Source organism: Salvelinus sp. IW2-2015, linkage group LG3, assembly GCF_002910315.2.
Source record: "Salvelinus sp. IW2-2015 linkage group LG3, ASM291031v2, whole genome shotgun sequence".
NCBI lineage: Eukaryota > Metazoa > Chordata > Actinopteri > Salmoniformes > Salmonidae > Salvelinus > Salvelinus sp. IW2-2015.
In genome coordinates this window covers 8,789,167-8,805,666 of record NC_036840.1, presented here as the reverse complement: position 1 = coordinate 8,805,666, position 16,500 = coordinate 8,789,167, and the positions used below count along the sequence as shown (strand labels likewise).

At 42.6% G+C, this 16,500-nt stretch overlaps 1 protein-coding gene across 1 annotated transcript in view; it reads right to left on the bottom strand.

Annotated features, from left to right (window-relative positions):
• LOC111956018 (pleckstrin homology domain-containing family A member 5) overlaps positions 1 to 16,500 on the bottom strand; it is a 164,550-nt gene that overhangs the window by 44,227 nt on the left and 103,823 nt on the right. Inside the window, 2 exon segments of the mRNA XM_070436535.1 lie at positions 1,702 to 1,896; positions 9,594 to 9,677. Of these exon segments, the coding sequence (XP_070292636.1) occupies positions 1,702 to 1,896; positions 9,594 to 9,677 (279 nt within the window).

Genomic DNA, 16,500 nt, shown 5'->3' with positions numbered 1-16,500 from the left:
TTAAGGCCAGGCCTCAAATATGATAGCAATGACTGCACTTCACTTACACACAATGACACATACATTCTTAACAATACACTGAGTGTACAATACATTAGGAACACCTTCCTAATACTGCACTCCCTTTCGCCTTGCTCATTCACCCTCTGAATGGTATACATACACTATACATGTCTAAACTGTCTCAAGGCTTAAAAATCCTTCTTTAACCCGTCTCCTACCATGGTCATTCTATGTCATGGAAAGAACAGGCATTCCTAATGTTTTGTACACTCAGTGTATATCAACATTAAAAACCTATTTATAGTGAACTGCTAGATAGATATATAGACGTTATTATCTTCAAAGTGGATAATTGTCTTCGCAGCCCATTTCACTGGATCAACCTCCATTGTGGTTTAAGTTCCCTAAATGCTTGTCAAATTATGTTACTGTGGGCTGGTGAACCACGCGTGACCTTCCAAGCCACACGGATTATCACGAGTTAATTCAAGTGTTTGAGAGAGATTGAGGGAATGAGGGATATTAACAGATATTAAATGACACTTCTCAGCTGAGGCATAACAGTCTCCAACTCCAACGCTTGTCTCCAATCAAGGCTTTCCAGCATTAAAGTGTGTGTGTGCGCATTTCAAACATTTCCAGGTGTGTCAGAGGCAGGTCCAGTGAATAGGTCTGTGAATTGCGGGGCAATGGATGACATCATCAATAGAACTGAAGAGTGACTCATGCAAATCGTGCTTAGATCATACAGTCTTTCTATACGGCATTCACTCTGTCACTTTTCTCTCTCTCTTTTTCCCTTTCTATAGATCTCTTTGTTCCTCTTTTGCCCTAATAATGCTTCTCTTTTTCACCCTCTACCCTCTATTTCACCCTTTATCTCCCCCAGGTCTTTATCGCTCTCCCGTCATCTGTATGGCTCCACCTTCCCCTCCTTCTCCCTCCCACACCCTCTCTGTCTCTGCTGCCGCTGCTGGTAGAYATCCCTAGCAGTAAACCGGTGTATGACCTCTCTGAGAAGTGCTGTCGACCCACACAGCCATGCTCTTAGATCATCCCAGATCACACAGCCTCTTCCTCATGATCAATGGCCCCTGTGTGTGCTAGTATGTCAGCAGGGAGGATGAGAGAGGAAGAGGAAGATAAAGGTTACAGAACATGCCTTAGAAGTGAAGCACAAGAAGTATTTCTTAAAGCTTCATTGTAGTTGTGACGTGGTTGTGTTGTGAGACACTGGAGCAGTTTGTTACTGTCCGAAAGACCTGGGCTCAAATAGCATTGGTTTCCTTTCTAATACTAGTTTCTGTGGAGAATCAAAACGGACAGAGGTAAATGGTAGAACCCATTGCGAGGAACAATTATATAATTTGATTCAGGCTTGGAGACAAATGTATTTTACCCGTTGCGATCACACACATACACAAGCTATAGTAGTTTCATGATGGGAGCTAAGCTTAATTTTTTCTATTAAATATACTTAAAGACAAATCGGCTGGCACAAATAAATCGTGCATGTCTTAGCATTAGCAATGCATAGCAGGATTTCAGGCAATCCAACACACGGCAGATGCTGCATACGGTTAGTGGTAGGACTGACTTAATGAGACAGAGATAGAGGCAGGACTTCCAGAGAGACAGATGAAGAGGCTAGGTAGAGCAAAGCATCCATCCAGCCCATAGCTATGTATACTATATTACCTGTTTGATACAGGGTCTGTAATAGGGTCTGTAACCGGATTGGCTGTAACAGGGTTGACCATAACAGGGTTGACTGTAACAGGGTTGACCGTAACAGGGTTGACCGTAACAGGGTTGACCGTAACAGGGTTGACCGTAACAGGGTTGACTGTACCAGGATCTGTAACGGGGTGGACAAGCTTTGCAGAAGTCACGCTAGAAAACAAAAAGGGAAGGAAACAAAATTAACTGAATTAAAGAATAATATCAAACATTCTAACCTGAAAATACCAAACACATGATAAACTAATTATATGTAATAATGACATTTAACAAATAAACATTCACATCAAACTTAAATGAAATTATAATTGTAGTCTTCAGGGATGTGTTTAGGCCACACATTCTGTAAATGCTTTTCACTGAATATCCATTGTGAAAAGAACATTACAATCGCATTAATTTATGCCATTTAGCTGACACTTTTATCCAAAGCAACTTACAGTCATGCGTACATTGTTTTATGTACGGGTGTTCCAGGGACTCGAACCCACTATCCTGGTGTTGCAATCACTGTGCTCTACCAACTGAGCTACAGAGGACCATTACCTGTTTACGTTACATAAGCCTAGCGCTAATTGACTGTCCCCCTCTAGGCTACTGGTAGCTCTGTACTGTAATTAAGGGGATGAGGTTTGTTGGGAGGACAGTCCCTTCTCCTTGCCTACTTCCTACTCTCTACCACCAGTCTCTCTCTCCCTGTGCCATATGAAGGCTGCCCCCTGCATCGCCCCTTGCTTTAGGGCTTCTTCCCTTGCTTGCGCACAGCTGGACGCCGGGCAGCATTCAAATATATCATCATAATATGGTCATTTTGCAGATGCTTTTATCCAAAGCCACTTACAGTTAACACATACTGAACGTGGCTCATGAGGTTCTCACATCTAGTATTCTGGAGAATTGCACATCAGAAAGCTGACTCCCATCTAACACAATACAGTGGTCCTTACTCATCTCGTCTTGAAGCAAGACAGGTTTCATATCAACAACTTTGATGGCACCACCATCATCAGTTTAATACCAACCCAGGCTGCCATCTTCCTTTAGCATGCAGCTTAGGTGCTGTGATATCAATATCAGTTTCCCTCCAGAGTAAAACTAGCTGATTGCTGTCCAGCCCCTTCCTCCCCCTCAAACCTAACTGCAGTTTGGTCTAGCATTAAAATGTAGCAAGGTTAAACATTCTCTGTGAATGAATTCATATACTTCAGAGGGGGAAGATAGGGGAGAAATAAAAGGGAGGCAAGAGAGGATGATGGACAGGAATGGAGCAAGAGAAGAAAGAGGGAAGAGCGAGAAAGTAGAGAGTGAAAAGAGGAATGTAGAAGAACAGTGCCTTCAGAAAMTATTCATACCCCTTGACTTACTCCACAATTACTGCCTAAATTTAAAAAAGAACAATACATCTCACCCATCTACACACAATACTCCTTAATGATAATTTATTGAAAATGCAATACAGAAATAGCTAATTTACATAAGTATTCACCCCCCGAGTCAATACTTTGTAGAAGCACCTTTGGCAGTGATTACAGCTGTGAGTCTTTCTGGGTAAGTCTTGTGGAGGATGAATCAGAATTAGTTGGGTAACATAGATAAATAAGATGTTTTATTTACATAATATGCTTATGTGAGATACTTGTCATTAGAATGTCTCCCTTTGGACTACACTGTTGGCAGTTGCACTTTCCCCTTCTCAGCTAGGCCTCAGTCACTTGGAGCCCAGAGAGGGGAGAGGTCAGGCTTGTCTTTTACATGTCTGGTAATATGCAGAATATCAGAAAGGGAGAGGTCAGAATGGAACATTGTCTTCATATGTGAATGTATCTGTTAAACCATGTGAAGGGATGGCGTGATTAAGGGGGGGCCCGATTATCTCTTGGCTCCACAATGTCTGTGCGCAAGTCACTCCCCTCAGTGAGCTTGTCCAGGAGTGGGGAGAAGAGGGGGTTTACTTGAGATGGGAGAATATAGAGTTGACAATTGAGTTATGCCTTGGATGAGGTAATGTTTTGGTACTATGAAGTACCAGGAACGAGATTAGAACCTTGTCTTAGAGACCAAACTGAACGATAATTTATAGCTAATGCTATCTGGCTATGGGATACTCCTTTCTCAAGTAAAAGGCACTTTGTGAAGAGTTCTGTGGTTCGTCATGTAAGTTGAGGGGTGTATCTTGGCTATAAAATATATTTGTATTCGACTGTAGGGACTCTCAGAACTCATTATTGACACTGAATTGATCTGAGAGTCAAAGGGCTATGGTGAAGCTCATATAATTAAAGATGAAGTTTAAGTATAACTCTGACTGGTGTGTAACTCTCCTCATTTGGTAATACAGGAAATTGCCACGACAGTCTTTAAGTCTCTTTCCACTACTGGAGTGCGCAACATCTGGCCATTATTCTTTTCAAAATTCTTCATGCCCTGTCAAATTAGTTTTGGCCACTCAGGAACATTCATTGTCTTCTTGGTAAGCAACTCCAGTGTAGATTTGGCACTGTGTTTTAGGTTATTGTCTTGCTGAAAGGTGAATTCATGTCCCGGTGGCTGGTGGAAAACAGACTGAACTAGGTTTTCCTTCAGGATTTTGCCTTTGCTTAGCTCAATTAAGTTTATTTTTTATTCTGAAAAACTCCCCAGTCCTTAACGATAACAAGCATACCCATAACATGATGCAGCCTCCACTATGCTTGGAAATATGGAGAGTGGTACTCAGTAATGTGTTGTATTGGATTTGCCCCAAACATAACAGTTTGTATTCAGGAAAAAAAGTWAATTGCTTTGCCACATTTCTTTGCAGTATTACTTTATTGCCTTGTTGCAAACAAGATGCATGTTTTGGAATATTTTTATTCTGTACAGGCTTCCTTCTTTCACTCTGTCAATTAGGTTAGTATTGTGGAGTAACTACAATGTTGTTGATCCATCTCCAGTTTTCTCCTATCACAGCGATTAAAATCTGTTACTGTTTTAAAGTTACCATTGGCCTCATTGTGAAATCACTGAGCGGTTTCCTTCCTCTCCGGCAACTGAATTAGGAAGGACGCCTGTATCTTTGTAGTGAATGGGTGTATTGATACACCATTCAAGTATAATTAATGACTTCACCAGGCTCAAATGGATATTCAATGTCTGATTTTTAATTTAATTTTACTCATCTACCAATAGGTGCCCTTCTTTGCGAGGCATTGGAAAACCTCCCTGGTCTTTGTGGTTGAATCTGCTCGACTGAGGGACCTTACATATAATTGTATGTGCGGGGTACAGAGATGAGGTAGTCAAACAAAATCATGTTACACACTATTATAGTGTATGCAACTTATGTGACTTGTTAAGCACATTTTTACTACTTAACTTATTTAGGCTTCCTATAACCAAGGAGTTGAATACTTTCTGACTCAAGACATTTCAGCTTTTCATTTGTAAACATAATTTCACTTTGACATTATGGGTTATTGTGTGTAGGCACTGACAACAAATCTAAATGTAATCCATTTTAAATTCAGGCTGTAACACAACAAAATGTAGAAAAGCCAAGGGGTGTGAACAGTTTCTGAAGACACTGGAAATGTTGCTTTAATGGATGATGAGAGCAAGGCCTCTCCTTTAGGCCCAGGGTCATTGCAGAGGTGGAGTACATTTGAAATCTAATTCTGAGTGCTGAATAAGTTATGTTGAGTTGAGTTGATTTTATTTTTACAGGGACAGTGCACATTAATCAACGTTTCAGTAAAAGTGCCGGTTTTAGCCAGCCGGCTAATTTTCAACTGCAGCCGGCTAATTTTCAACTGCAGTCCCTGGYCAGGTTATTAAAAACAATTACAATATAGACAATCATTGAGCAGTGAGCACACGCAGAGCAACATAGGACAAGCAAGACGTAGCATACAAACAGAGCAACATAGAACAAAAAGCAGCAGAAACAAAGAAGAAATAAGGCCATTAAAAGTGTATATGCATAAATCGTTCCACCATTTCCTGGTTGCTAAACCTAATAAGCTAGTATATTGTAGAGAATCATTGTACCATCTAAACCACTGTGAAATATATTTTCCATAGCCAAAAATATTGTTGTTTCAGCAGTTTGAAGCTGGTGTACAAAACTGAAAGTAAAYGACGAAAACAAAACTTAAGAATGGGAAGCACAGAAATAGCGCACATAAAACAAATCTACTGCTTCTTAAACTTTCTTTCAAGTAGAACGGTAGATCTATAACTCACATTTCTATGTGAATTAGGACAGGTCGCCCAAAAAGTGACATATTGCCACTTTAAGATGCTTTAAAGAGCGGAAGACATCAACATTGGGGAAAATATAGGAAACTTGAAAATATTACAATAAATATGAAAAATGGTGAAAGGGTATAAACTAACGAGCCAAGGAGTTAACTTTTGTATACTTTCTTTTGTCTGGATATTAGGCACACACACACTAAGTGAAATTTCTGCACTATAATATGGAGCTCAGTGGTTTGTGCCTGAGGTCTAAAGAGATTAAAGCAGAGGTTTTTCACACTGTAACTAACTCATTACAGGGTCTGGCTGGACCAGGAGCACTGATCCTATTGAGAAAGAGAGAGAGCGGGAGAGAGAGAGAGAGAAGAAAGTTGGAGAGAGAGGGAGCGTGTGTGTGGGAGGGACAAAGGYAGAGACGACGCATGAGGAGGAGAGTGAAAGAGGGAGAGAAGGTGAGGGTATATGGGTGAGTCGGAGAGGCAGAGGGGGAATGTGGGCGACATGTGGAAAGAGATGGAGAGAGAGGTAGATAGAGAGAGAGGATGTGTGGGTTGAAGAAGTGTCAGCTGGTTATCAATGAGGAGTGCTTCCTTCAGAACACCATTAATCCACGTTACACCCGCTATTAGGTCTGTTGGGAAGGTGGAGGTGTGTGAGGGAGAGGTGACATTCCTTTTCAGAGATTTATAAAGATTCTTATACTAGTTTTATAAAAGGAGTTTTGACGTGTCAATCACCAGGGAGAACGGTGAGTGTCGACCAGGATTCAGGGACAGCAGTTCAGTTCAACGAACACACTTCTTTCAAAATGCAGTGATGGTCATAAAGCAGAGGATGTTATACTCCATTTTATCCCCTTCTATATACAGTATATTAGTTATTTTATCACCTTTTATTTATTGCTGCATTAGTCTCTCATATCCACTATTGTTTTTACTATTTTAATTTYTCTCTGAATTTTATTCAAGTCCATCTTGATTTTATATTTGCATAGAAATGTTGTGTGTTATCGTTTCTCACCTTTTTAATATTTTATTAGTTAAGCACCTTGAAATGCATTTGCTGTAAGAAAAGTGCTATAAAAATGAAGTTTGATTGATTGATAATACAGTCTTCAGATAGACAGAGAGGGGGACTGAGTGACAAGGCCAGCCAATTAACATTGCTTTGTTATCCGCTCACGGATAGGCCGACGCTCGCTGGATAATCAGGATGTGAAGCTGCGTTTTTCCCCTGGGAAGAACGAACACATAATTTGCTTTCTGTTGTTTCAAGTATTCTGCCCTGTCATTCTCACAACCTACAAGGAGTTGAATAGAAAGTGCGTCTTCATTATGAAAAACCAACACATTCCGGCAGTCATGGCTTGGTCAGCCCAAGAACCCTAATGAAGGTGGTGGTGTCGAGTTGGTGTTTGAGATGAAATAAATATTTTATACAAGTTAAATTTCCTTGATAGATGTAAGAGCCTCTTTCCATTTTCGTTTCACACAAACCTTTTTGTTTGTCACCAACACACCTCAGTCTGTTATATTTGACTTTCTCGCTTCACTTCCAATTAACAGTTAACACACTGAGGAGAATATTTGCATATTCCCCTCAGACACCTCAGTGCGGTGCTAATAGAAAGAGCAGACCTGGGTTCAAATAGTGTTTGAAAAAATGTAAATGAGTTTGATTGAGCTTGCCTGCCGAAATGGAACCAATGGAAAGCTCACAAAAGATCAAACCATTTCCACTTGGCACTCCAGTTAGGCTAAAGCAAACGCTAAAACATTAGAAAGATTTCAAATGGTATTTGAATCCAGGTCTGAGGAGGAGAATGTGATGGAGGGGATAATTGGGACGGGGTGCAGAGCAGAGTGGAGGGGGGTTGTCACTCAACGGCACAGTCAGGAAGGAAGGAACAGACTACAAATCTCCACAACAATCTAATGTTCCATCCAGAAAAATAGGATTCAAACGTGGTCATGACTGCATCTGAGATGGACCATATAATTGCCTAATTTCCTTGTTTTTGAGGTAAACTGAGGAAATGGTTGCCAAGCTTAAGGAATTCCTCCATCTATCTCTGTGTGTGTCTCTTTCTCTCTGTGTGTGTGTGTGTGTGTGTGTGTGTGTGTGTGTGTGTGTGTGTGTGTCTGTGTGTCTCTGTGTGTGTGTCTGTGTGTGTCTCTGTGTACGTCTGGCTCTGTGTGCGCGTGCACGCGTCTCTCTCTCTCTCTCTCCGTCACACTCCATTCTCCACTATCACTACGGTGGTGGTTGGTGGTCTTACAAAAACAATATTTGGTCAATATTAAAAAATATATTAACAACATCTTGTTTTAGCACGACCAAATTGTTTATCGTGCAGACTCTGGTTAGCTACCTAGCAGCTACCTAAGACGTAGCTGTCTGCAGGTCAGTTCATTCCTGAGAGACGCCATTCTGTGTCTGTTTGGAAGGCTAGAGTAAACAACTCTGGCTTCTCCACACACGCACGTACATGCCCGCACACACACAGCAAGCTACAAAAGGCAACCAGGGTATTGACTTTGCTGGAGGACAGCTTGCAGGGGGAGAAGAGAGAGCAGGGTAACACTGTCTGTTCAGGTTGAGAATGACTGGACAGCTCTGACAGGCCTTTGAGCCTGAACTCAGATATTTACACACACACAGACAGACCTCTCTGCTCCAACACTCCTCCTCTTCCCTGGCTTCTCCTCCCTCCATTCTCTCTCTACCGTGGGTGTTTTGGAACGTGTTGTCTGAGAGCCCTTATCAGAACTCGGCAGGAAAGATTGGCGAAGTAGCAACGCTGCCTTCCATTTCCAAATCCTCTCCAAGAGTTCTGCAGCTGTAGCCACGGCACAGTTGAACCAAACACACTCCCGTTTTCCTTCAGATTAAGTTGAGCCGAAGACAGGGAAGGTGAATGGTGAAGTAGCAAACGCTGCCTTCCATTTCAAGTCTCTGGTCTCGCTGAACTTCAAGCAGTTAAACCCAAACCAAACTCACATTGCCCTGTGATTTCATAACGTCTCTTTAGAAGAAGGGAGACAGAGGCGTAGTTTCTCCATCTTCCGCAGGGTGCTTTGTGTGAAGCGGAGGTCTGGCACCCTGGATCAGACGTCACAAGACTCTTCAACACCTCCAGGAGTACAATGCACTCTATATTCCATAAAAGCCACTCTTCTCACAGCGTGACAGCCAATTTACAATGGCATAAAAGCTCAAACTGTGAATATATGCCATTGTGAATATATGCTCAACTACTGAATACATCTAATTTACGTAAACACCACATTACCAATTTAGTACATCATTTAATATGTAATATACGGTGACATAATCTGACAGTAACGTGGGCCCTGAAGCATTACTGGAGGACAAAGTTGTGTGTTTTATAAGTTTCATATGAATGTGATTCGTTGAAAACTTCCCTGTATGTCAACTCACACTGTGACATACATCTTGTGCCATAAAGAATGGACACACGATGCAGGGGTGAGACCAACCCGGCATTATAGGTTAATGTGTGTGCATGCAAGTCCACTTGAGGGTATGTCATTACACTGGCATGTATGTTCCAGTCATCCCACTGGTCAGGGAGTGGAAGAGAAGAGACTTACTGTTCGTTGACGACAAAGATGCAGTTGTCTTGTGAAGGAAGACCAGAGACTGGATGCTTACAGGTCACCTTCCGCTCATTGTGACTGGAGAGAGAGAAGAGAGAGCGAGTCACGGGACGAGGTTGTGGAGAAGAGAGAGAGGAGAGAGAGAGAAGAGAGATGAGAGAGAAGAGGAGAGAGATAGAGAGAGGAAGAGAGAGAAAGGATAAAGAGGGGGAGAGAGAGAGAGGGCACAGGGAGAGAAAGGATAAGAGGGGGAGAGAGAGAGGAGGCACATTAGAACACAAAAACCATACATTGAGTGGACTTAATAACAGCATTGTAAACATCATCCCCACACAACACTAACCATATGACCATCATCAAGCATATGACCCATTGTCAACCAGCCAATAGTAACCATATGACCCATGTCAACCAGCCAATAGTAACCATATGACCATTGTCAACCAGCCAATAGTAACCAGATGACCCATCATCAAGCATATGACCAATAACCATATACCCATTGTCAACCAGCCAATAGTAACCATATGACCCATTGTCAACCAGCCAATAGTAACCATATGACCCATTGTCAACCAGCCATAGTAACCATATGACCCATTGTTCAACCAGCCAATAGTAACCATATGACCCATTGTCAACCAGCCAATACTAACCATATGACCCATTGTCAACCAGCCAATATAACCATATGACCCATTGTCAACCAGCCAATAGTAACCATAGACCCATCATCAAGCATATGCCAATAACCATATGACCCATTGTCAACCAGCATAGTAACCATATGACCCATTGTCAACCAGCCAATAGTAACCATATGACCCATTGTCAACAGCCAATATAACCATATGACCCATTGTCAACCACCAATAGTAACCATATGACCCATTGTCAACCAGCCATAGTAACCATATGACCCATTGTCACCAGCCAATAGTAACCATATGACCCATTGTCACCAGCCAATAGTAACCATATGACCCATTGTCAACCAGCCAATATAACCATAACCCATTTCAACCAGCCAGTAGTAACCATATGACCCATTGTCAACCAGCCAAAGTAACCATATACCCATTGTCAACCAACACATAGTAACCATATGACCCATTGTCAACCAGCCAGTAGCCATATGACCCATTGTCAACCAGCCAATATAACCATATGACCCATTGTCAACCAGCCAATATAACCATATGACCTCATGTCACCCAGCCAATACTAACCATATGACCCATTGTCACCCAACCACAATAGTAACCATATGACATTGTCACCCAGCCAATAGTAACCATATGACCCATTGCACCCAGCCAATAGTAACCATATGACCCATTGTCACCCAGCCAATAGTAACCATATGACCCATTGTCACCCCAATAGTAACCATATGACCCATGTCAACCAGCCAAATACAACCATATGACCCATTGTCAACCAGCCAAAGTAACCATAGACCCATTGTCACCCAGCCAATAGTAACCATATACCCATTGTCACCCAGCCAATAGTAACCATAGAGCCCATTGTCAACCAGCCAATAAACCATATGACCCATTGTCAACCAGCCAGTAGTAACCATATGACCCATTGTCAACCAGCCAAAGTAACCATATGACCCATGTCTAACCAGCCAATATAACCATATGACCCATTTCAAACATATGACCCATAACCATATGACCCATTGTCAACAGCCAATAGTAACCATATGACCCATTCACCCAGCCAATAGTAACCATTACCCATTGTCAACCAGCCAATAGTAACCATATAACCCATTGTCACCCAGCCAATTTAGTAACCAATGGACCCATTGTCAACCAGCCAATAGTAACCATATGACCCATTTCACCCCAATAGTAACCATATGACCCATTTCAACCAGCCAATAGTAACCATAGACCCATTTCAACCAGCCAATATAACCATATGACCCATGTCACCCAAGCCAATAGTAACCATAGACCCATTGTCACCCACCAATAGTAACCATATACCCATTGTCACCCAGCCAATAGTAACCATATGACCCATTGTCACCCAGCCAATAGTAACCATATACCCATGTCACCCAGCATACCAATAAACCATATACCCATTGTCAATCCCAGCCAATAGTAACCATATGACCCATTTCACCCAGCCAATAGTAACCATATGACCCAATGTCACCAGCCAATAGTAACCAATACCCATTGTCAACCAGCCAGTTAACCATATGACCCATTGTCAACCAGCCAATATAACCATATGACCCATTGTCAACCAGCCAATACTAACCATATGACCCATCACAAGCCATTGCCATAGAACCATATGACCCATTGTCAAACCAGCCAATACTAACCAATGACCCATGATCACCCCAAAGTAACCATATGACCCATTGTCACCCAGCAATAGTAAACCATATGACCCATTGTCAACCCAGCCAATAGTAACCATATGACCCATTGTCACCCAGCCCAATAGTAACCATTATGACCCATTGTCAACCAGCCAGAATACTAAATCATATGACCCATTGCTCAACCAGCCCAATAGTAACCATACGAACCCATTGTCAACCAGCCAATAGTAACCATATGACCCATTGTCAACCAGCCAATACTAATCATATGACCCATTGTCAACCAGCCAATAGTAACCATATTATCCAGTGTCAACCAGCCAATAGTAACCATATTACCCATTGTCAACCAACCAATTGTAACCATATTACCCATTGTCAACCAGCCAATTGAGGAGCAGTASGAAGATGAGGATTAGTGTCCCTCGCCACACTACACAATGTCCTGTTGAKGAACAATGAACAGCAGACACAATGCCCACACACCTTGAGTGGGGGGTGGTGCTAAACTTCAGCATGGCAGCCCATCTGTTTTCTGACCTGGGTCAAACACTGTTCTATACAGCACCATCTAACATAGTTCTTCCACTGACACTATCCTCTGTTCTCTCGCGTGACAAACAGCTATCCAGCCCAGCCGTGGATGTTCAACACTGCTGCAGAATACAAATGATCTACCCCTCCCTAGAAGCCCCTAACTGCTCCAGTCATATGCCCTAGATCACAAGAGCACAGCTAACAGGCTGTTTCACAGCAAGTGGTGACTTATCTATAAATACAATTACAGCACCACAGCCAGTCAGACAGAGACACAGACAGAGAGAGAGAGAGAGAGAGACCCCTGTAGCCGGCCCTCTGTAAGACACAAGCAGCTTTTCACACAGAGTGGAGGGAGGCAGGGGAACGCTTAATGCTGATAAAGACTAGAGAGAACAGAGCTCTCTTTTCTGCTCGCACGCAAAGATGAGCACACACACAGATGCATGCATGCACGCACACACTGAGGGTAGGAGGACAGAATGTACAGACAGAAAATAAGGTTGTCTGATGGATTAACCGAGAGGGTCATGAGACATTGTACACACAGCACAACACCGGTGAAAGCATAACAGCCATGTATGCTTATCTGGACATGGACGGGTATCTGAAAGAGAGAGTGTACTGTATGTTTATCAATTGAATCTCTCTGGGAGGTAGCAGTGCGGGCTCGGACACGCACACACACTGTATGATATCCCTGCAGGCGTACCAAGTGTCTCAGCTGGGCTGGGGTTAGCTAGGCTTGTGGCTGAAACTCCTGGTTTCATCTGTCACTTGCGAAAATACCACTGCAACACACATGCACACACACTGGCATTCTCCACTGCTGTAGGGCCTGCTGTAGCTCTTGTGCAATACAACACACTTCAGTTAACTCAACACTGGAGCAAGAGAATAGTCTGGCCTGCAGGAGTCACAGATGGAAACGCTCCTGTCTCTCTATGGKTCTGTATCCTACTAAGGCCACGCCAGGGGGTCTGCTGGGCAAATCTACCTAGTGAAGCAGCAGTGTTCGTGGGCTTGGTCTCTGGACTGTGTCCCTGCTGGAGATGTTCCAGCCCTGACATCCAGGACACAGTCACAGCTGAGCCACAGAGACATGTCGCCTGTACTGTCTATTATTAACTGCGCTCCATGTCTCCCATCTGTCACATAGAATCACAAAGCACAATCACTCAAAGCCACGACATGACAGGATCTGCTTTTATTCATCACTTCCTGGAGATTACCCAAGTGCATGTGTGTGTAAGTGAGGGTGTGTGTGTGTACGTCAAGGCTGCGGAGACTTCACCGGGGGGTCTCAGAAGAGGTTCCACTTGGCCCTTTTCCCCCCCACTGCGAGTAACGAGAAATCAAGACGGCAACGTGGGAAACGATAAACAAAACTCAATGAAAGAGGGAAGATGTATTTCCTCTTTGGTTCGACATGAAAGTGGGGGGCTGACAATGATCATCAGTCAGAGAATCGAGTGACTGCATCCTCCATTGATCTCCAGTATCAGAGAGCAACATTCATTTTCACTGGTTAAAAGGAAGAGCAATAATGTCTTCCTAGCCWCTGAGGACAACTTATATACACTCACTATCAGACACAGTCATGCTAAAAGTAATAACATATCATGAAATTACAACCTGGGGCTTGTCAAAGCAGCAACAGACTTCACAGCCTGTGAGCCAAAACCTGAACATACAGTAGAGCAGTCAAAAATTTGGACACACCTACTCATTCAAGGGTTTTTCTTTATTTGGACAATTTTCTACATTGTAGAATAATCGTGAAGACATCAATACTACGAAATAACACTCATGTATCATGTAGTAACCAAAAAGTGTTAAACAAATCAAACAAATCAAAATATATTTTATATTTGAGATTCTTCAAATAGACACCCTTTGCCTTGATGASAGCTTTGCACACWCTTGGCATTCTCTCAACCAGCTTCATGAGGTAGTCACCTGGAATGCATTTCAATTAACAGGTGTGCCTTGTTAAAAGTTAATTTGAGGAGTTTCTTTCCTTCTTAATGCGTTTGAGCAAATCAGTTGTGTTATAGGGGTGGTATACAGAAGATAGCCCTATTTGGTAAAATACCAATTCCATATTATGACAAAGAACAGCTCAAATAAGCCAAGAGAGACGACAGACCATCATTACCTTAAGACATGAAGGTCAGTCTTCCGGAACATTTCAAGACTTTGAAAGTTCTTCAAGTGCAGTTGCAAAAACCATCAGCGCTCTGATGAAACTGGCTCTCATGAGGACCGCCACAGGAGTGACTGTGAGTCAGGCCTTCGTGGTCGAATTGCTGCAAAGAAACCACTACTAAAGGACACCAATAATAGAAGAGACATGCTTGGGCCAAGAACACGAGCAATGGACAGACCGGTGGAAATCTGTCATTTGGTCAGATTTTTGGTTCCAACCGCTGTGTCTTTGAGACACAGAATAGGTGAACGGATGATCTCCACATGTTTGGTTCCAACTGACATTGTCAGTGATTTATTTAGAATCAAGGCACACTTAACCAGCATGGCTACCACAGCATTCTGCAGCGATACGTCATTCCCATCTGGTTTGGCCTTTTTTTTGTTATTTACTAGCAAGTCAGTTAAGAACAAATTCAGGGCAGAACGACAGATGTTTACCTTGTCAGCTCGGGATTTGATCTGGTAACCTTTCGGTTTACTGGCCCAACACCCTAACTACTAGGCTACCTGCCGCCCCGATCTGGTTTGGCTTAGTGGACTATCATTTGTTTTCAACAGGACAATGACCCAACACACTCCAAGGCTGTATAAGGGCTATTTGACCAAGAAGAGAGGTGCTGGCATCAGATGACCTGGCTTCCACAATCACCTGACCTCAACACAATTGACATGGTTGGGGATGAGTTGGACCGCAGAGTGAAGGAAAAGCAGCCAACAAGTGCTCAGCATGTGGGAACTCCTTCAAGACTGTTGGAAAAGCATTCCAGGTGAAGCTGGTTGAGAGAATGCCAAGAGTGTGCAAAGCTGTCATCAATGCAAAGGGTGGCTACTTTGAAGAATCTCAAATATATTTTGATTTGTTAACCCTTTTTTGGTTACTACATGATTCCATATGGGCCATTTCATAGTTTTGATGTCATCACTATTATTCTATAATGTAGAAAACAGTAAAAATACAGAAAAAACATTGAATGAGTAGGTGTTTCCAAACTTTTGACTGGTACTACAGTACCAGTATTTTCTACAGGCTGAGGCAGAGAGAGATGACGGTCACCTTGAATTACAGCCATTACATAAGTCTTAAGAGTACCTTTGTGTCCTCTTCACATAACTGATTATCAACAGTGGCTGTATGTTTTACTCATTTTCTGACGATTGCAAGGTGAAACAATAAAAGGGTATGAAGTAGTGAATTCTATTGAATAGCTTTTCTGTTACTCCCCAGAAAGAGGATGACATTCTCTTTAACATGTAAGCAACGTTGAGAACAAGGACAGGAGCTAAATTGTAAACAGACAGGGAAATAAATTGGAGAGCAGTGTTTTATGCCAAAGCAGTACGTCGCCGCTWTCTTCTGAAATGTCCTAGTTTCTGCTCTGGTGGCTATGGTCTGTTGCAGCTCTAGGTAGGTATGTAAGGGTGGCAGGTAGCCTAGCAGTTAAGAGCGTTGGGCCAGTAACCGAAAAGGTCGCTGGTTCGAATCCCCGAGGCGACTAGGTGAAATATCCCCACTTTCCAAGGGTGTCTCTGGGGGAGTTGAGATATGCAAAAAAAAAAAAAACACATTCTTATCTCACACCTCACACTCGAACCACAGTGAAACAGAACAAATTTAAGTATCCCTTATTTGACCGTCAAGGTAGGTAGGCAATAAGGAACATACGGAGAGGATTACACCACCTGTCAACTGGCTGTCCAACAGGAATCCGGAAAAACTCAAGGGCATTTAATCTCAAAGAAAAACTCCTGGCCCTACCAATAACATATGGCTTCAAACTAAAACAGCCTGTGTTCAGT